The sequence below is a fragment of the Hyaena hyaena genome, unplaced genomic scaffold (genome assembly GCF_003009895.1).
Source record: "Hyaena hyaena isolate Hyena2069 unplaced genomic scaffold, ASM300989v1 scaffold_1114, whole genome shotgun sequence".
NCBI lineage: Eukaryota > Metazoa > Chordata > Mammalia > Carnivora > Hyaenidae > Hyaena > Hyaena hyaena.
In genome coordinates, this window is record NW_024081733.1 from 362,636 (window position 1) to 384,339 (window position 21,704).

General features: G+C 39.0%; 1 protein-coding gene across 2 annotated transcripts in view; it reads right to left on the reverse strand.

Moving 5' to 3' along the window:
- ZC4H2 (zinc finger C4H2-type containing) overlaps positions 1-17,417 on the reverse strand; it is a 35,277-nt gene extending 17,860 nt beyond the window's left edge. For both annotated transcript variants that reach the window (XM_039222303.1, XM_039222302.1), the window contains exon 1: positions 17,278-17,417. In XM_039222303.1, the coding sequence (XP_039078234.1) occupies positions 17,278-17,330 (53 nt within the window). In that variant the 5' untranslated portion in view covers positions 17,331-17,417. The remainder of the gene's footprint in view (positions 1-17,277) is intronic.
- Positions 17,418-21,704: the final 4,287 nt, after the last annotated feature.

A 21,704-nucleotide genomic window follows, 5' to 3' on the forward strand; every position in this document is an offset into this window, starting at 1 on the left:
CTCTTTATATATGCTCTTCCAGCAGCACTGCATACACCTGGGTCTTTATTTGTAACTGTGAATTCGGGTTTTATGCTTTTAGACTGTCCTTTGTCTTCTAGTTTTTTTTTCTTTTTTTCTTCTTTTCTTTTTTTCTTTTTTATTAATTTTTATTTTTATTATTTGTCTTCCGTCCTTCCTCTTTTCTCTTTTTTGTTTGTTTTTTTTTTTTTTTTCTTTTTTTTTTTTTTTTTTTTTTTTTTTTTTTTTTTNCTTTTTTTTTTTTTTTTTTTTTTTTTTTTTTTTTGTCCTTTTCTTTTTTTTTTCTTTTCTTTTTTCTCTTTCGGTTTGCATGTTTGTTGGATTTGTCGTACATTTGTGTGCCTTTGTTGCCTGTGTGGTTGTCTGTCTGTTTTCTTTTCCAGGGCTACCTTAAGAAACAAGCCAAAGTACACATGGTGGAGAGTCCCAAATACCACTATGAGTAAAGAAATAAAATAATCAAAGTCTTAACAAGAGAAACCAAGAAGCATGATTCAAAGAACACTTCCTGAACGGGCAGGCCTGGAAAGTCAAAGAGCCGTCTTTAATACAGCAGCACCCGCAGGGGCAGAGTGCATAACAAGCTTTTTTAATTAACAAGAGATAGAAAGCTAACCAAAATGATGACATGGAAGAACTCTCCTCCAAAGAGATCCCAGAAAGAAATGAAAGATAAAGAACTGCTCAAAACAGATATAAGCAACATAACTGAACAAGAATTTAGAAGAATAGTCATAAAACTTTAAGGCCAGAAGAATAGCTGGCCTTAAAAAAGGCATGGAAGACATCAGAGAAACTATTGCTAAAAGGCTATGAACCTTAAAAACAGTTGTGATGAATTACAAAAATGTTATAAATGAGATGCATAATAAATTGGAGGCGTCCAATGCACGGATTGAAGAGGCAGAAAGGAGAATAAGTGATATAGAAGACACAATTACAGAAAAAGAGGAAGCTGAGAAAAAGAGAGATAAACTGATCCAGAAACATGAAAGGAGAGTTCGAGAGCTCAGAGATACAATCAAACGGAACAATATCTGTATCATAGGAATCCTAGAAGAGGAAGAGAGGGAAAGGTGCTGAAGGAGTCCTTGAACAAATTATAGCAGAGAACTTCCCCAATCTGCAAAAGGAAGTAGACACTGAAATCCAAAAGGCACAGAGAATTCCCCTCAGACATAACTTGAATCGATCTTCTGCACAACATATCATAGTGAAACTGGCAAAATATGAGGACAAAGAGATAATTCTGAAAGCAGCGAAGGATAAAAGGCTCCTAACATACAAAGGGAAACCGATGAGAGTGGTGACAGACCTATCTACTGAAACTTGGCAGGCCAGAAAGGAATGGCAGGAGATCTTCAATGTGATGAACAGAAAAAACAGGCAGCCAAGAATCCTCTATCCAGCAAGCCTGTCATTCAGAATAGAAGGAGAGATAAAAGTCTCATCAAATAAACAAAAATTGAAAGAATTTGTCACCAGTAAACCAGCCCTACAAGAAATCCTGAGGGGGACTCTCTGAGGGAAATCTTGCAAGGAACGCAAGGTACCAGAGACACCACCACAAGCATGAATCCCACAAAGGACACGATGACTCTAAACCCATATTTTTCAATAATAACACTGAATGTAAAGGGACTAAATGCCCCAATCAAAAGACATAGGAGAGCAGAAGGGATAAAAAAACAAAATCCATCTATTTGCTGTGTACAGGAAACTCATTTTAGACTGGAGGACACCTTCAGATTCTAAGTAAGTTGATGGAGAAATATATATCATGCCACTGGAAGTCAAAAGAAAGCTGGAGTAGCTATACTTATATCAGACAAATTGGACTTTAGTGTAAAGATAGTAACAATGGATGAAGAAGGGCATTATATAATAATTACAGGGTCTATCCATCAGGAAGAGCAAACAATTATAAATGTCTATGCACTGACTCCGGAAGCACCCAAATACATAAAATCATTAATCACAAGCAGAAACAATCTTATGGATAAGATTGTGCTAATAGCAGGGTCTTTAATACTCCACTTACAGCAATGGATAGATCTACTAGACAGAAAATCACTAAAGAAACAATGGACTTGAATGAAACTTTGGACCAGATGGACCTGACAGATATATTTAGAACTCTACATCCTGAGGCCATGTTATTCACTTTCTTCTCAAGTGCACATGGCACATTCTCCAAGATAGATCACATACTGGGACATAAAGCAGCCCTCCATAAATATAAAAGAAATGAGATCATACCATGCACACTTTCAGGTCACAGTGGTATGAAACTTGAAATCAATCACAGGAAGACGTCTGGAAAAACTCCAAAAACATGGAGGTTAAAGAACACCGTACTAAAGAACGAATGGGCCAATGAGGCAATTAGAGAAGGAATTAAAAAAATATATGGAAACAAATGAAAATGAAAATACAACAATCCAAACTCTATGGGATACAGCAAAGGACATCCTCAGAGGAAAGTACATTGCACTCCAGGCCTATTTCAAGAAATTACAAAAAGTGCAAGTACAAAATCTAACAGTGCACCTAAAGGAACTAGAGGGAGAGCAACAAGAGCACCTAAAACCCAGTAGAAAAAGAGAAATAATAAAAATCATGGCAGAAATAAACAATATAGAAACCAAGCAAACAGTTGAACAGATCAACGAAACCAAAAGTTGTTTTTTTGAAAATATAAACAAAATTGACAAACCTCTAGCCAGACTTCTCAAAAAGAAAAGAGAGAGCACTCAAATAGACAAAATCATGAATGAAAACGGACTTATTACAACCAACCCCTCAGAAATACAAGCAATTATAAGGGAATACTATGAAAAATTATATGCCAACAAATTGGACAACTTAGAAGAAATGGACAAATTCCTAAACACACACTCACTACCAAAATTCACACGGGAAGAAATAAAAAATCTGAACACACCCATAACTAGTGAAGAAATCGAATCAATAATCAAAAATCTCCCAACAAATAAGAGCCCTGGACCTGATGGCTTCCGTGGGGAATTCTACCAGATATTTAAAACAGAATTAATCCCAATTCTTCTCAAGCTATTCCAAAAAATAGAAATCTAAGGAAAACTCCCGGACTCATTTTATGAAGCCAGCACCACTCTGATTCCCAAGCCAGACAGAGATCCAGCAAAAAAGAGAACTACAGGCCAATATCCTTGATGAATACAGATGAAATCCTCAACAACATCCTTGCAAATCGAATCCAACAGCACATAAAAGGAATTATCCACCAAGACCAAGTGGCATTCATTCCTGGGTTACAGGGCTGGTTCAATATTCACAAATCAATCAATGTGATACATCACGTCAACAAAAGAAAAGATAAAAGCATATGATCCTGTCCATGGATGCAGAAAAAGCATTTGACAAAATACAGCATCCCTTCTTAGTAAAGACCCTCAAGAGACTTTTAAATATAGAGAACAAACTGAAGGTTTATGGAGGGAAGTTTTGGAAGATTGGCTAAGTGGGTGATGGGCATTAAGGAGGGCACTTCATTGTGATGAACACTGGCTGATATGTTAGTTGTGAATCACTAAATTCTACACCTGAAAGCAATTTTACCACATATTTTAACTAATCAGGATTTTTAAGAAATAGAAATAAAAATGATAAAACATAAAAATTTGCACAGTGAAGAAAATCAACTAAAAGGCAACCTTCTGAATGAGAAAACATATTTTCAAATGGCATATCTAATAAAGAGTTACTATCCAAAATCTTTAACAAACTTACCAATCTAAACACACAAAACAATAACTCAGTTAACAAATGGGGAGAAGACATGAAGAGACATTTTTCCCAGGAAGACATTCAGATGGCCAATAGACATATGAAAAGATGCTGAACATCACTCATCATCAGGGAAACACAAATCAAAACTACAATAAGATATCCCCTCATACTTGTCAGAATGGCTAAAACTAACAACAGAGGAAACAACAGATGTTGGTGAGGATGAGGAGAAAGGAGAATTCTCTTACACTGTTGGTAGGAATGCAAAGTGATGCAGCCACTCTGGAAAACAGTATGGAGGTTCCTCAAAAAGTTAAATATAGAACTCCCTTATGACCCAGCAATTACACTAATAGGTATTTAAACAAAAGTTATAAAAATTCTGATTTTTTAAATAAAAATTTTTAATATTTTATTATTTATTTTTGAGAGAGATAGAAGCCAAGCATGAGTGGGGGAGGGACAGAGAGAGAGAGGGAGACACAGAATCTGAAGCAGCTCCAGGCTCTGAGCTGTCAGCACAGAGCCTGATGTGGGGCTCAATCTCACAAATCACAAGATCATGACCTGAGCCGAACTCGGACGTTCAACCGACTGAGCCACCCAGATGCCCCACAGAAATAATGATTTGAAGGGATACATGTAACCCAGTGCTTATAGCAGCACTATCAACAATAGGTAAATTACAGAAAGAGTACAAATCTCCGTAGACTAATGAATGGATAAAGAATGGTGTTTATGGTGTGTGTGTATTTGTGTGTGTTTGTGTGTGTGTGTATACATATATATGTGTGTGTAATTTGGATTTTGAATCAAAAATTTGGAATTTGAATAAAAACTTAAAAACAAAACATATTTCCATGTAAAGACTTATACACCTATGTCTAGAGAACCATAATTCCTAGAAGCTGAAAGGTGGACACAACCCAAATGTTTATTAATATGTCAGGGAATAAACAAAATGTGGTGTATCCATACAATGAAAAACCATGTCAATAAAAAGGAAAGAAACAGTAGCATATGCTACAATGTGTAGGAACCTCAGAAACAGTATGCTAAGATATATGCAATGTCCTTAAAATGCAAACCTATAAAAACAGAAAGTACATTCCTCATTGCCTAGGGCTGTGAGTGGGAATGGAGATCAACTGAAACTGGCCATAGGGTTCATGATGTGATGGAAATCTTCTAAAACTGTTTTGTGGTGATAGTTATATAACTGAAAATTTACTAAAAGCTCCTGAATTGTTCACTTACAATGGATGTTTTCTACAGTATGTAAATTACAACTCAGTAGAGCTGCTAAACATATATCCTCCCATGGCTTCTTACCACACCCAGAATTAAATCTAAACTCACAACATTGTCAGAAATCAAATTCTAAGGTCTTTCTATTCCTCTGCCCCTGTTTCTCTTGGAAAATAAATGACTATCCAGAAGGCTTGTGTATAGGAAAATAGATTTTTAATGAAGTTGGTCAACTGAGGTACCCAGGGGGACTAGGGAGGGTGTTAATGATGTAAATCCAAATGGAGACATTACCCTTGTGGTTGATTGCCCTTACTATGCTCTTCAGGCTTAATATCTAGTGCTCAACCTTCCATGCTCTATTAACTGGGTAGTTTGAGCTCAAGATCAAATTTAAGTAAAATGTCCTTCCTTTTTCAAATCTAGGTCTTGGATGACTCCGTGAAGTAGAATCTGTGACATTTGGCTCTATAAGTTAGGAAAGCATTCAAATCATTAAAGATGTGATTTTATGTGGAAAAATTTCTAATCAAATGCTCCCAAGAGACTAAAGTGCAGCTGGTATGGCCACAGAATTGCAGAAAACCCACACGATACTTCCTTAGGGTTTCCCACAGTCACTGGGACCAGTCTTACTCAACTGTTGAACAAGGATACCTGACCTCCCTAAGCCACAGACTATCCAGACAGAATCCTGAATCAAAATAAAAACATTCAGCTGGCTGACTTCTTTCCAATGGATTTTTGCTGGCTAATGTGGAAAAAGAAGGGTATAGAGGAGAAGTTCTAAGGCAATAGAACATCCATTCTTGGGCCAAACGTGACAGGTTCATCTGTCATCCAGCTTTGGAGGTGACTTAGCCTCAACACCCACGCAACAAGCAAGGTAGGACATCTGGGACCTGTAGGATTTCAGGAGGCGCATATCAAGTGAAGACATTCGCTAGTGAAGATGGATTTAAAAAAAACTACACAGATTTGTTGATGAGCTACGGAAATGGTGCAAAAATGGACAGATCCAAAATATATTATATACATATAACCCACCAGTTCTTATTAATGCAGTGATTTTTCAAAGTGTGATCCCTGGATCAGCAGTAACAATACTGCCTGGAAACTTGTTAGAAATGCAAATATTTACTTAGGCCTCACCTGAGATCTATTGAATCAGAGACTCTGGAGCTAGGACCCAGCAATCTGTTTCAATGGTCCAGAAGGTAGAGCCTGATGCATAATCAGTATGCTAATGTTTAATAACCACTATGCTAATTCTTCAGATGTAGGGACTCAGAGAGAGGGAGGAATGAAGAATGATTCCAGATTTGGGGTTGGGGCTACATTTATTAATGGGGCAGACTAGAAAAGGGGAATATTAGTGATGGGGTGGAATTGAAACTTCTGTTGGGGCCTGTTTGAGATGCCAGTGACTCATCCAGTGGGGTTGGTTAAGTGGGAAGTTGGATATGTGAGTCTGGAACTCAGGAGAGAGATCTGAGTGATTTACCTTGATTCTAAGATCCTTGAGAGCAGGTCTAATTTATCTTAATGGTTCCCACAGAATATCCAGTCTGGTGTATAGCACAGATCAGGTGGTTGGTAAATGTCACTGAATGAAGAAAGGGAAGCAAGCTTTTCTTGCTTATTCTAGTCTAGTTAGAATGCTCCACAAATATTGAGTGTTTTTCCATTTTATATTTATTTGCTCATCTGGGGAAACAGCTACTGTCAGAAAAGCAGGTATCTTAGAACAGTTCAGCTTGAAGACTTTCTTACAGCACACTATCATATGTCAACTCCTTTCCATTCTCTCTCCTGTGATCAGCATTGTTTGGCTTGACGTACCCATTCCTAAATCACAGAGGTACCAGATCTCCTGTGATGAGCTGCTGAGTGAGCACTAGGGATGTATCAGTTCTCAAGGCAGGTGACAGAGGAGCCTGCTAAAGCTGCCAAAGCAATGACTGAGTGAAGTAAGGAAAGGAGATATATGTCAATTCAAAACTTTATCAAAAGGCACTTGAGTGGAATAATAAATCTCTATAAGTTTCCTTGTAGGAGCCCAAAAAGGTAGTGATCCATTTGGGCTGGGAATTTGAAAGGTTTCAAACAAGAGGTAGGGTTTGTTCTGGGTCTTCCTTGAAAAATGAGTAGGACATATAGGCTTAGAATGAGGTAAGGGCATTCAAGTATGAGAGATTGACACTGGCCTAGAGGAATGGAAGTTTGTGAGAAAGCAAGGAACTTTCATGTAGGAAAAAAAAAAAGGATAGGTTGAATGAAAAGGAATAGTAGCACATAAAATTGGAAAGGTGGGCCTGGGCCAGACTTGCGGGGTTCAGGGGCAGGCATGAATATAACAATTGTAGGCAAATATCTGTCCAGTAGACATACAGTAAGAAATGACCTACAGCAACAAATAATTTTCATATTGTGACCAAATACACACATACACAGATAAAAACTTGAAAATAAAAGTTTCTGAAAAGAATACATACCATTTCTTATGCAATGTACACTTATATTTTCTTATTTTGTTATTTTTAGTTTTTAATTTTTTATGTTTTTATTTTATTTTTGAGAAAGAAACAGAGTGAGAGTTGGGGAGGGGCAGAGAGAGAGAGAGGGAGACAGAATCTGAAGAAGGCTCCAGGCTCTGAGCTGTCAAGCACAGAACCCGACGCAGGCTTGAACTCAATGACTACAAGACCATGACCTGAGCTGAAGCTGGCGACCAACCGACTGAGCAACTCAGGTGCCCCTTGTTATTTTTAAAAAAGGTTTTACAAATGTTACTGGCAACTGACTAACTTATTTCATGAAACACACGGTTAATGACCTGTGTTTAAAAAAAAAATGCTATAGGCAATGGGAAGTCAGTAAATGTGTTTGAAGGATAACATAGTAACACCAGCGTTTTACAAAGGCAGGTCTTATAGCAATGTGGATGGCATTCAAGACAGGGAGGGAGCATGAAGATAGGAAAGTAATTCCTATAGGTATAAATTGATAAAACATTACAAATATGCAGGCCGGTCATGATAAAGGAATAATAGGGCAGTAAGTGTGGAAATGTTGAGTGGGGCAGGAATTTGAACCATACGGCAAATGTAGAAACAGTAGGACTTGCTAAGACTTCAGAGACAAGTTGTAAAAAAGGCGGGGGGTGGGGGAGTAAGCAACACTGACATTTAGGTTTTAATCTGAGGTAACTATTCAGAGAATAATGGCATTAAACCAGAAGTTTAGGGCAGTACCTGGACTAGGGTAGGGGAAAACAGTCATAAGAGTTGGCCAAGGTAAGCATCATCTGTGGAACAACCAGATGGATGAGCCTGGGAGGCCATGGGATGCATTGGGCTGAAGCTTGGAAAGAAGCTACGAGGTAGAGATTGGGGATTTGTAATTATATTTGAAGCCATGGAGTATAGCTGGTCATCCAGAAAGAAAGAAAGAGGACCCAGAGCAGAAACTTAAGAGAATCTCCTTCACAGCACAAAACAGACATGATTCTGAGATATTCTGGATTCTGTTTCAGACCACTGCAATACAGTGAACATTACAATAATGAGAGCCAATATTTTTTATTTCCTTGTACATAAAAATCTATGTTTACACTGTACTGTAGTCTATTAAGTGTGCAATACTATTATGCCTAAAAAGATGTACATATGTTAAAAATATTTTATTGATAAAAACTGCTAAACATCATGTGATGTTTCAATGAATGATAATCTTTTCACTAGTGGAGGGTCTTGCCTTGATGTTGATGTGTGCTGACTAATTAGGGTGATGGTTGGTGAAGAGTGGGGCTGCTGTGGCCATTTCTTAAAATAAGACAATGGAGTTTGCCGTATCAATTGACTCTTCATTTCATGACTGATGTCTCTGTAGCATGTGATGCTGTTTGGTGCCATTTTACTTACAGAAGGTCTTTAAAAATTGAAATCAGTCCTCTCAAATGCTGCTTTTTAATCAAATAATATATATGTAATATCCTAAATCTTTTGTTGCCAAATGACAAACATGAAGACAAAAAAATCTTCATGGCATCTGCACTAGGAGTATATTCCATCCCAAGAAACCACTTTCTTTACTCATCCATAGGAAACACCTCCTCGTCTGTTAAAATTTTATCATGAGATTGCAGCAATCTAGTCACATTTTCAGGTTCTACTTCTAATTCCAGTTTTCTTTCTATTTGCACCATATCTGCAGTTAGTTCCTCCAATGAAGTCTTGAATCCTTCAAAGTCATCCATAAGAGTGCAATTATTTCTCCTAAATTCCTGTCACTTTTGATATTTTGATCACTTCCCATGAACCATGAGTGTTGTTAATGACATCTAGTATGGTGAACCTTTTCTAGAGTTTTTCAATTTATTTTACCCAGATCCATCAGAGAAATCACTATTACAGCCATAGCGTTACAAAATATATTTCTTTTTTTTTAAATTTAATGTTAATTCATTATTTTTGAGAGACAGATACAGAGCACAAGCAAGGGAGGGGCAGAGAGACATAGGGATACACAGAATCTGAAGCAGGCTCCAGGCTCTGAGCTATCAGCGCAACGCCCAATGCGGGGGATTGAACTCACAAACTGTGAGATCATGACCTGAGCTGAAATTGGATGCTTAACCATCTGAGCCAGCCAGGCACCCCACAAAATGTATTTTTTTAATTTTTTTTTATTTATTTCTAGGAGAGAGAGAGAGAGAGACAGTGTGAGCAGGGGAGGGTCAGAGAGAGAGGGAGTGACAGACTCTGAAACAGGCTCCAGGCTCTGAGCTGGCAGTCAGCACAGAGCCCGACGCGGGGCTCGAACCCAGGAACCGCGAGATCATGACCTAAGCAAAAGTCGGACGCTTAACCGACTAAGCCACCCAGGCGCCCCATAAAATGTATTTCTTAAGTGTGAAATTATTCTTGATCCATGGGCTACAGAATGGATGCTGTGTTAGCAGGTACAGAAACAACACTGATCTTTGTTCATTTCTATCGGACCTCTTGGGTGGTGCATTGTCAGTGATTAGTAATATTTTGAGAATAACTTTTTTTCTCAACAGTGTCTCATTGGTAAGCTTAAAATATTCAGTAAACCATATTGCAAACAGATGTGCTTTCATCCAGGCTTCGTTGTTATGTTTATAGACATAGGCAGAGTAGCTTTAGGATAATTCTTAAGGGCACTAAAATTTTCAGAATGGTAAATAAGCCTTGGCTTCAGTTTACAGTCACTGGCTGCATTAGCCCCTAACAAGGAAGTCAGCCTGTCCTTTGAAGCTTTGAAACTAAGCATTGACTTCTCCTCTCTGGCTATGAAAGTGCTAGATGGCATCTACTTCCAATTTAAGGCTGTTACATAAACACTGAAAATCTGCTGTTTAGTGTAGACACCTTCATTAATGATCTTAGCTACATTTCTGGATAACTTGGTGGAGCTTTTACATCAGCATTTACTGCTTCACCTTGTACTTTTGTGTTATGGAGAATACTTCTTTCCTTAAACCTCATGAACCCACCTCTGCTAGTTTCAATCTTTTCTTCTACATCTTCCTCACCTCTCTCAGCCTTCAAATAATTGAAAAGTGTTAGGGCCTTGCTCTGGATTAGGCTTTGGATTAAGGGAATGTTGTGGTTTGTTTTATCTTCTATCCAGTACACTAAAAGTTTCCCCTTAGCAACAACAAGGCTGTTTTGCTTTCTTAATGTTCAGGTGTTTATTGGAGTAGCACTTTGAACTTCCTTTAGGAACTTTTCCTTTGCATTCACAACTTAGCTAACTGGCACAAGAAGCCTAGCTTTTGACCTGTCTCATCTTTTGACTTGCCTTCCTCAGTAATCTTAATCATTTCTAGCTTTTGATTTTTTTAATGCTTACTTTTGAGAGAGAGAGTGCACTGCAGAAGTGAGGGATGGGCAGAGAGAGAGACACAGAATCTGAAGCAGGCTCCAACTCCAAGCTGTCAGTACAGAGCCCTACGCTGGGCTTGAACTCACGAACCATGAAATCATGACCTGAGCTGAAGTCAGACGCTTAATTGACTGAGCCACCTAGGCGCCCCTCTAGCTTTTGATTTAAAGTGAGATTTGGGGATTAAAGTGAGAGATGTATTTCTTTCACTTGAACACTTAGAGATTGTTGTAGGTATATTAATTGGTCTAATTTCAATATTGATGTATCTCATTGTATAGGGAGACACAGAGATGGAGAGAGACGGAAAAACAGCTGGTCGGTGGAGCAGTCAGAATAGACATCATTTACTCATTAAGCCCACCATTTTATATTGGTACAGTTCATGGTACTCTGAAACAATTACAATAATACATCAAAGATCTCTGACCACAGATCACCACAAGAAGTATAATAATAGTGAAAAGTTTGAAATTTTACAAGAATTACCAAATGTGACATGGAGACATGAAGTAAGCAAATGTAGGAAAAATGGCACGAAAAATCTTGCTTGATGCAGGGTTGACACAAACCTTCAATTTGTAAAGAATGCACTATTTGCAAAACACAATAAAATTAGGTATACATGTATATACTTCCAAAATGTGTTTTTCCCTTTTTTAAGTGGGGAAAGCTCATTGTGTATAGATATGTGTGCATGGGTGAGTATAATGTGTGTGCATGAATGGAATGGACATGTCAAAGAGGTATTAGTATGCTCTGGTTCATCTAGTGGTGGCTGCACTCACTTTCTCTGCCTCATTTCTTTTTTTCCCTTTTCCATCTCCCTTCTTTTGTTCTATTCTCCTCTTCCCCTTTCTACATGTCTGCATGCTCTTTCATGACCACTTGAAAGCCTAAAGAATGGATTAGAAAAATAGGCCAGTGTGAGATTTGGGGACTGTGGTCTGAAATAGCATTGCATTGTGGTTGGGATTGGGAGGAAAGACAGGGCTGGGTACATGGTCAGAGTCAGGAATGAGGAATGGTCTGTAGTGGAAGAATCTATTACTGAGACATTTCCCATTTCAAACTCTCCCATTTGTAGGCATGAGTGCTGAGTATGAATGTGTTTCTTTCTGGGCCTCGGCCTGGCGGGGGTGGTCTGTCTAGCTTCCAGTTTGTCTTAATCAGGTCTTTTGTTGATGTTGCTTGCCATTATCACTGCTACTTCAGCTCAGAAGCAATATTCTTGTTAGTTTTTAACAGAAATGGCTGCTCTGCTCATACCTTCAAGGGATTTGAGAATAAAGTAGCTGAAGAGTTACATAACAGTTAATCAGATTATTGCCATTTTTTGAAATGCATATGCCATGTGAATAGGATATATTATCTCCCTTTCTTAGCTGTGTGACTATAGATAGGTTACCTAAACTCTCTGAGCCTCAGTATCCTTACTGTAAAATGGGGATAATAGTTCTTACCATATATTTAAGACTGAATATTAAATGGACCAAAAGTTTGAAATTAGGTGATCAACAAATATGTTAGTTCCTTTCTCCAGCTCCTTCTATCCCTTCTTTTGTTCCCTTCTCTCCACCTCCCATAGATATTTACCTGTCTATGTGTGAACATCAACTATGTATTTGTAGTACTTTCCCCACTTTAAATTCTTAAACCAACTGATATAACCTTTGCATATTACTGTAAAATTGTCAAAAGCAAACTAATTTATTTATTTTTAATTTTTTAATGTTTTATTTATTTCTGAGAGAGAGAGAGAGAGAGAAAGAGAGAGAGAGAGAGAGAGAGAGAAAGAGAGAGAGAGAGAGACAGCGTGTGCAGGGGAGGGTCAGAGAGAGAGGGAGATACTGAATGCAAACCAGGCTCCAGGCTCTGAGATGGCAGTCAGCACAGAGCCTGACATGGGCCTTGAACCCATGAACCATGAGATCAGACCTGAGCCGAAGTTGGATGCTTAACTGACTGAGCCACCCAGGTGCCCCAAAAGCAAACTAATTTAAGTGATTTGGGAGGCAGACACACCTAGAATTATTATATCTTCTTGGTGGCTTGACCTTTCTCATTATGTAATATCTCACTCTGTTCCTAGGATTTGTCTTTGCTCTGAAATCTTCTTTATCTGACATTAACATAGCCATGCCTGCTTTCTTTTAATTCAAGCTTCCATAGTATCTTTTCCCCTCCTTTTACTGTCACCCTACCTATATCATTATATTTGAATTACATTTTTTATAGACAGCATATGGTTGTATCATTTTAAGTCCATTTTTAATTGGTGTATTTACCATTTATATGCACATGATTATTACTATGTTAAGTCTCAGCCTGCCATTTTATTTTGTATCATCTGTTCTCTCTGGTTTTAGTGTTTTTTTCTTCTTTGTTCTGCTTTCCTGTGGGTGACTTGAACGTTTTTTTTTTAAATGTTTGTTTATTTTTGAGAGAGAGACAGAGAAAGACAGAGTACAAGCAGGGTAGGGGCAGAGAAAGGGAGATACAGAATCTGGGGCAGACTCCTGGCTCTGAGCTGTCAGCATAGAGCCCAAAATGGGGCTTGAACTCACAAACTGCGAGACCATTACCTGAGCTGAAGTTGGACACTTAACCGACTGAGTCACCCAGGTGCCCCTTGAACATTTTTTTAAATTCCATTTTGATTTATCTATAATGTTTTTGAACACATCTCTTTGTATAGCTTTTTTAGTGTTTCCTTTCATAATTATATTATGTATACATAATTTATCTCAGTCATTTGATGCCATCATTGTTATCAGCTCAGGTAAAATATACAAACATCACCCCACTTTTACATCCCTTTACACTCCCCTATTTGTGACAGGAATGTCTTAAACATTTCCTCTATGTATAGTGAGTACTACATGAGACAGGGAGACCAACTTTAATCCAATCATCAAACATAATTGAGACAACTCAAAAGAAAAAGACTTTTCTTATATTTACCCATGTTTTAGCTCACTGTGTTCTTCCTTGCAAGAGTCCTTTTATTGTTTATTTTGTATTCAAAGAACCCACTTTAGTCATTAGTCATTCTTACAATGTAGACTTCCTACTGATAAATTCCCTGCTTCAAGTCATTTTAGAATGTCTTAATTAATCCTTTTATTCATGTAGGTTATTATAACTGCACATAAGATATTGGGTTTCATTTGGGATTTCATTCAGGATTCATGATTCCCTTCCTTCAGCACTTGAAAATGTTGTGTCAGTTACCACTAGGGTCTGATCAGTGTCTGATGAGAAATCTGTTGTCTTCTAATTTTTTCCCCGGAATGTATAGGTAAGAGGTTGTTTCTTAGATCTTTTCTTTGCCTTTTGTTTTCAGAAAGTTGATTATTATGTATCTTGGTGTGAATTTCTTCACATTTATCCTAATGGTGTTTGCTTAGCTTTTTGAATCTGGTGGTTCAAGTGCTTTGCTCAATTTGGGAAATTTTAGCCAGTATTTCTTCAAATACTTTCATAGTCCTTTTTTCTCCTCTTTTCCTGAGATTCTGTTGACATAGATGTTAGATCTTTTTCATAGTCCCACAGGTCTGGAGGGTGTGCTTAAGTCTTTTTTTTCTTATTTTTTGGAATCTAATTTTCCTTTGTTTGGATTGTGATTTCTATAGTTTGATGTGTAAGTTGTCTGATTTTTTCCTGTCTTCCCCATCTTGCTGTGGAGCCCATCCACTCAGTGTGTGTGTGTGTGTGTGTGTGTGTGTGTGTGTGTATTTGTATATATGTATACAATTTAAAGTAGATTTTTAAAAATGATCAAACCATATGTTGCCTATTAAAAAATGCACCTCAAATATAATGATATAGGTAGTGTGACAGTAAAAAGAGGGGAAAAGATAACATGGAAACTTGAATTAAAAGAATCCAGGAGTGACTATATTAAAACAGATAAAGCAGATTTCAGAGCAAAGGAACAGAGTGGGATATTACATAATGAGAGAGGGTTAGGCCACCATGAAAATATAATAATTCTAGATGTGTATGCCCCCAATATGTAAGTGTGTGTATATATGTAATATTTATGTATTATGTATATATATGTATATATATATATATTATATATATATATATATATATATACAATATTTTCCAGTTCACAAATTTGTTTGGTTCTCCTTTGTTTTGTATATACTTGCTGAGATTTTCTATGTGCTGAGATATTCAATTTCAAAATTTAACTGTGTTGCAATCGCTTAGTGTATCATTTTTATGATACCTACTTTAAATTCTTGAGATGAACCCTGGGTGTTGTATGGAAGCCAATTTGACAATAGATTATATTTTTAAAAACCCTTGCAAGATATTCTAACATCTGTGTCATCTCAATGTTGGCATGCATTTATTTTCTCTTGTCATTTAAGTTGATAATCTTGGTATGGCAAGTGATTTCTCTAAACATTAAATTTGGACACTAGACGCCTTTTAAATCTTTTGGTTTTGCAGATCTGACATGTTTTTTGTTTTGTTTTGCAGGAAGTGATCATTATAAGTTCAGGTTCTCCAGTGGGTGCTTTGTTGACTGCCAGGTTTGCAAGGGTCTTCTTGTTACTGCTGGTTGCTGCTGAGACTTCAGTCCTCTCTGTAGGCCTCAAATGTACCCATTCTAGCTGGGGATACCTGGTTTATAGTGGTAAGGGTAGAAGTTCTCCATGTGTTCTCCACTGGGAGGAATTAGTTCCTTTGCTTTCAATTGTTCCTTATTTGGGGATTGGGCAGAAGTTTCTTTAAATTCCAGTAAAAGTAAAAGTCTAGGCCCTCCACTTGCAGGCCTAAGCTTTTTATTAGCTGTATTATTATGATGATAGCTGGCCTCCTGACACAGGAAAGTATCTCACTCCCTATCTCCTTGTAATTTTGCAGAAAAAAATTGCAACATATCCCCCTCTCCAGCCTTTCCTAGACCCTCCATGGGATAGAGTGGGAAATCCAGAGCCTCTGCACACAGACTGACTGTGTTCCTCTCAAAATCTGACATTTTCAAGTTGTTTGGCTCTGGGAAAGTTACTTAAATGTTCTGAGCTTCCATTTTCCCAGTTGTAAAAGAGATGTAGGAAGCTCTCCGGACTCTTGCTGAAATAAGCAATAGTGGATCAGTGAACTTGGCACACCAGGTGCTCAATAAATAATAGTTTCCTTCCCTTTACACCCTTGTGGAAGTAGAAATGCAAACCCGCCAAAGGACAAAAAAAAAAAAAAAAAAAAGCTCAAGTGCTTCCCTACACCACCTATATGTGTGAGTCTCACCTAAGGCATTCACTCCAATGGTTAAATCTTTTGGTCCAAAGTCTTCTTTCTTAAAGAGACATACTTGATATTCACCCACGCTCCCTTTTTCTCCAGGTTCCATGAAAACACTAAAGGGAGACTGCGCAACTCAGGCCAAGCTGGAGCGGGCAAAGGGGTGTGGTTCTGGCAAAGGATAGTAGGTGCAGAAAAGCCCAGGCAGTCCACTTTCCAGTGATATTTGTTCTGAACAAGGACATCATTGCCTTGCTAATGCTGCTCTTGGAGGCAAGGGGTCAGGACACAGTCAAATTCAAATTTGTTTGCCTACCCTACACCTCTGGAGTCTTAGAACTGCAGTTGAGTTCCCACCTTCTGGCACACCCACCACTTACCCAGTCTCCATTGCTGCCATCCCCCTTATGAAGCACCAGGTAAGAGAGGAAGAAGGTGGTGAGTGTGTGAATGCAAGAAAGGCATACTCGCGAGTGCTTGAATGCTCGCATCCTCCCAGTCCCAGCCTGCCAGATACCTCTGCATTTCCAACTCTCAGTCCCTAGCAGCCACCACCAGCTCCAGTGCGGTGGACCTTGCTCTCAAATGGCTAACCTGAGCTACAGGTCCTGAAGTTGATCAGGAGACTGAAAACAAAAAACAAAAACAAACAAACAAAAACCAAAAACATCTCGACTCTGAAAGAGCAAAGAGCCAAATAACACCCTGGAGCCAACAAACACTAAAAAAAATAATAATGGATTTAAATAGGCCATCCACCAGCTCCCATCCCAAGATGGAAAAAGCTTTCTTGGAACCAACAACCCTTCCCAACCCCCCTGTGTCTCCATCTGGCTTTCTCTATGACACTGGCAATTCTCTGGTCAGTGTCTCGGCTGGTCTCAGTTCCGACACTTTCCAGCCTCCCTTATATCCTTGAATTCCGAGCATCGGTTCCTTTCCAGGCCCTCTCCACAAGTAGCTTAACAATAGATACTTTCCGTAGGTAACTCAGCTCCCTCCCGCAGCGGGGGATTTGGGGGCTTCCAGGGGGTCTTAGGGGCGCTGCAATGTTCCGCTTACCTGATCTCTTTAATGCTTTCCAATTTGCACATGATTTCTTGTTCATCTGCCATGCCTTTCACTCTCAATTTCACGTCCCGAGAAATGTACAAACACACAAGCCCAGGGATACAATAGATACAACGTAACCACCTCCTCCCGGCATGGGGCTCTGAGACTGTGCGGTAGGGATTCTGAGCAGGCCTGGGAGCTGTAGTCCTCAGTTCCAGGAGAAGCCAGGCAGCACAAGGACCAGCGAGACTACAACTCCCAGAAGGTCTAGCGAGACATGCTTCTTTCGCTTCCTGCAGCCACATTTTAAGTCAATTTGTCACAAATAATTATGTCAAAGGTTGTGAGGTATTCAAGCGAACGGGGATGTTCGTCTGGCCTGTGCTGAAAACATGGGGAAAAAATACCCCAGAAGGCAACTGGAGAGATAAAAGACGTACTCACACCCCTCCAGGGGCCCTTACGCCTACTCACCCCCAGAAGGTAATCAGGAGTCGCTAATTAGTGGCCGCTTTGTGGCTGGAGAGAAACCCAGCAGAATTCTTTTTTGGGATGCTGAGTGTTCTGGTAGAAGCTAGGGAATTAGTGGTTTTGGCATTCAGATGGAGATGTGGGAGGGCTGCGTTGGAGAACAGGCAGGGGAGGAGGGAGTAGCTGCTAAAGCTGGGGGAATAGGGGAGTGACCTAGTTCCTTCCAGTCTTCAGTCCGTCCTGCAAACTGTTAACTGAGTTCAGATTGTGCTAATCAATGAAGGAGGTACTGGGGGGAGTTACTGGGTGAGGCAAAAATAAAGATAAATAAGTCGTTGGCTTTGAAGAGCAGGAGAGACTGTAAGGAGACCCATTTATTACAGTGCCGTGTTCTATCATAATACAGGAATGGATAAGGTGTAACCTGAGCAGAAAAAATATAAATAGGTCTCAAAAGGTGACTGAGAATCTGCCAGACCACTGGGGAGGATAGACTTTCCCGGAGAGGGTACAACACATATATAAAGGAATGGACAAGTGGACTACAGTGTCTGAAGTATAAAGTTCATATATGGGCTGTGGAGGTAGGAAAGAGAAGTGTGGGGAAAGTATGTAGAAAAGGTAGGATGGAGCCAGAATATGGAAGACCTTGAATGTCACACTGAAGAGTTGGGACTTAATCATAGAGGCACACATTTATTCAATATACATTTATTAATTGCTTAGTATGTGCCAAATAATGCCAAATTATTTTATGTTTCAAAGCATGGGAGTGATAAGATTGGAGGGATGTTTTAGGGAGGTGACTCCAGAAGCCAAGTGGAAAATGGTTTGGAGGAGATGAGAGCTTGCAAGAAATAGTTACTTCCAGAGGACAGACTTGGCCAGAGAGTCTCTTTACAAAAAGAGGACTTTGGTTCATTCCCAACTAAAGGTGAATCAGAGCTCTCTCTGATTGAGCTTGCCCTTTTTCTAAGTCTCAGGTTCCTTATTTGAAAAATGAATCTATTTAGCCCCACTTCAAAGGCTTGTTGTGAGTACTCAATGAGATCATCCCAATGGTACTGAACACAGGGTTTGGTAATTTTTAGGCTCTAGAAATAAGTTAGTGGAATATAAATCTCAGGACATTCTGGATGTCCACATTGATTTTTTCAGAAGTTCTCTAGGGAAGAAATTGAAAACCTTCTCTTCTTTGGATCCCAGAAATATTTTTCACAACCAGGAAATTCTTCATGGTGTCTAGCCTAATACTTTCTTGATGGTCTTGAAGATTCCTGTCATAAAATGTCACTAGCAAGCATTTGAAGACATTGAGTTAATTTATCACAAAGACTGTGGGTCTGAGCTACCCTACCTTAGAGTCCAGAGGCAAGAACGGGACCAAGCTGTGTCCTTTAAGAGGAGGGCAAAGGGAGCAAGTCTGTGTAAGTGCCTGGTACATATCAGCTACTGTGCTGAGATCTGCATGTACAGTACCTCATTTCATCCTCACAACCACTATGAAGGTGGTAGGTAGATTTATCTCCTTTTACAAGGAAGAAAACTGACTCATATAGGGAAAGCATCTTGGCCCAAGGCCACACAATAAGTTACAAAGCTAGAGCCTGGACTCAGTTTGAACCAAGTTAGTTGTAGATTAAGGAAGGGAATATGTATGAAAAATATGGAGATCAAAAGTAAAATGGGGTCTTAGATGTATATATTTATGTCAAGCATAAATTGCTTTATGGGTTAACTCTGGTTTGAGGAGAAATGGAGGGAGTGTATGGTGATGTGTGGGAAGCAATTTAGGAATTTCTTTTGAGGTTTTAAAACTAACATTTCTTCTTCCACTATCCATGTACTCTTAGAATTTTTACCGCACATTGTATTCACATATCTGATAAGGGTCTAGCTTTGCCTCTTTTTAAATTAAATGTGTTAATAGCTTTACATTCTGATTTTGAAAGTAATTTTGCAAGTATCTTGTCTTTAAAGCCTCAACAAAACCCTATTTCACAGATGAGGAAATAGTCCAAGAGAGGCAAAGGACTTCTCCAAAGGTACGTACTCTGTCTGACATAGAAACAGGACTCTTAACTCAGGGGCTTATGCTCTTCCTTTAGCCCCACACTACCTGTATCAAGCTGCTGCATTTCCCACGGGATCCAAATGTCTCTGTTACTTCAGCCAGATAGTATATTCCAATACAGGGGACCTACAGAGGGCCAAATATGTCATATGATCCCAATCCATGATATTAAAAGAAGATGACAATTAATTTAAGAGAAGGAATCATGGGAGCACCTAGAGTTTGGAAGGTTTGTTCTATTTGTAACAATCAAGTGTCCAATTAAGGAAAGGGTTCATAAGCCTTTTATTTTTTTTTAATTTTTTAAATGTTTTATTTATTTCCGAGAGAGAGAGAGAGACAGCGTGAGCAGGGCGGGTCAGAGAGAGAGGAAGATACAGAATACGAAACAGGCTCCAAGCTGTGAGCTGTCATCACAGAGCCCAATGCGGGTCTCAAACCCACAGACTGTGAGATCATGACCTGAGCTGAAGTTGGACACTTAACCAACTGAGCCACCCAGGCGTCCCATTCTTGAGCTCTTTAATAACTGGTATCTCACCTGCTCTTTACTGAGTTGTAAGAAACTAGGCTAATTAGGAGAGAAAGGAAAATGTTATTGATAAGAAAGGAAATAGAGGGGCGCCTGGGTGGCTTAGTCGGTTAAGCGTCTGACTTTCGCTCAGGTCATGATCTCATTGTTCGTGGGTTCGAGCCCCGCGTCGGGCTCTGTGCTGACTGCCAGCTCAGAGCCTGGAGCCTGTTTCAGTCTGTGACTCCCTCTCTCCCTGACCCTCCCCTGCCCACGCTGTCTCTCTCTCTCTCTCCTAGAAATAAATTAAAAAAAAAAAACATTTATAAAATAAAATGAAATAAAAAAAAAGAAAAGGAAATAGAAATTATAGCCTTCTGCCCCTTTTCCTGAAGCAGTACATCAAACAATATTCAAGCCAAGCTGGTAGTATTCTTATAGTAAGTGTTCAATAACTCACTTGATTAGAAGTTTGTAATGGATGAGAGAATATTTAGGAGCTATGCTAGCAGTAAGTTCTAATGAATTTTTTAATTAGAAAAACTGATTGCTTTGAGGTGGTGGGAAAAAAATCTTAATCCTATCAGGACCAGCATTGTCCTTATTGCTAAGAAACAGGTAAGGAGAGCAAGGAATGTTGGGGTGAATACCATTAAAATGCAAGGAATTAGTAAAGGAGAAGCCAGCCAGTTGCTTGTAGACATGATACTTTTAAGAAATAGATCAAGATTTAAAGAGTAGAGGCCAAAATATTTGAATTCATTATATTTTCCTGTGCTTCAATAGTAAACTGAAAACTAAGGAGGCAGAGATGTAACTGCCTTCCAAAAAGTGTTGCAAAGTGCTTATTAAATTTCTCAAACCAGGGGTGCCTGGGTGGCTCAGTCGGTTAAGCGTCTGACTTCAGCTCAGGTCATGATCTCATGGTTTGTGGGTTCAAGCCCCATGTTGGGCTCTGTGCTGACAGCTAGCTCAGAGCCTGAAGCCTGTTTCAGATTCGGTATCTCCCTCTCTCTCTGACCCTCCTCTGCTCATGCTGTCTCTCTCTATCTCTCTCTCTCTCTCAGAAATAAATAAAACATTTAAAAAATAAAAAAAATTTCTCAAACCATGTTTCTTAATTATCATTTCTAAGAGAAAAATGAGCCAAAGTTTTTGGTTCACTCAGCTAAAAACTATTTATTGTGTACCTATTATGTCAGGCATTATGCTCTGCAGCAGAGATCCCATAATAGATAAAACAGTCCATCAGCTCTGCCCTTAGCAAACTTGCAGTTTATTTGGAGCGACCAGTTATATTACAAAGATTATACACAAATATATAACCATACCCAGCAATTAAGGATTAGAAGAAGTCTGGGTTCTCAGCATTCAAGAATC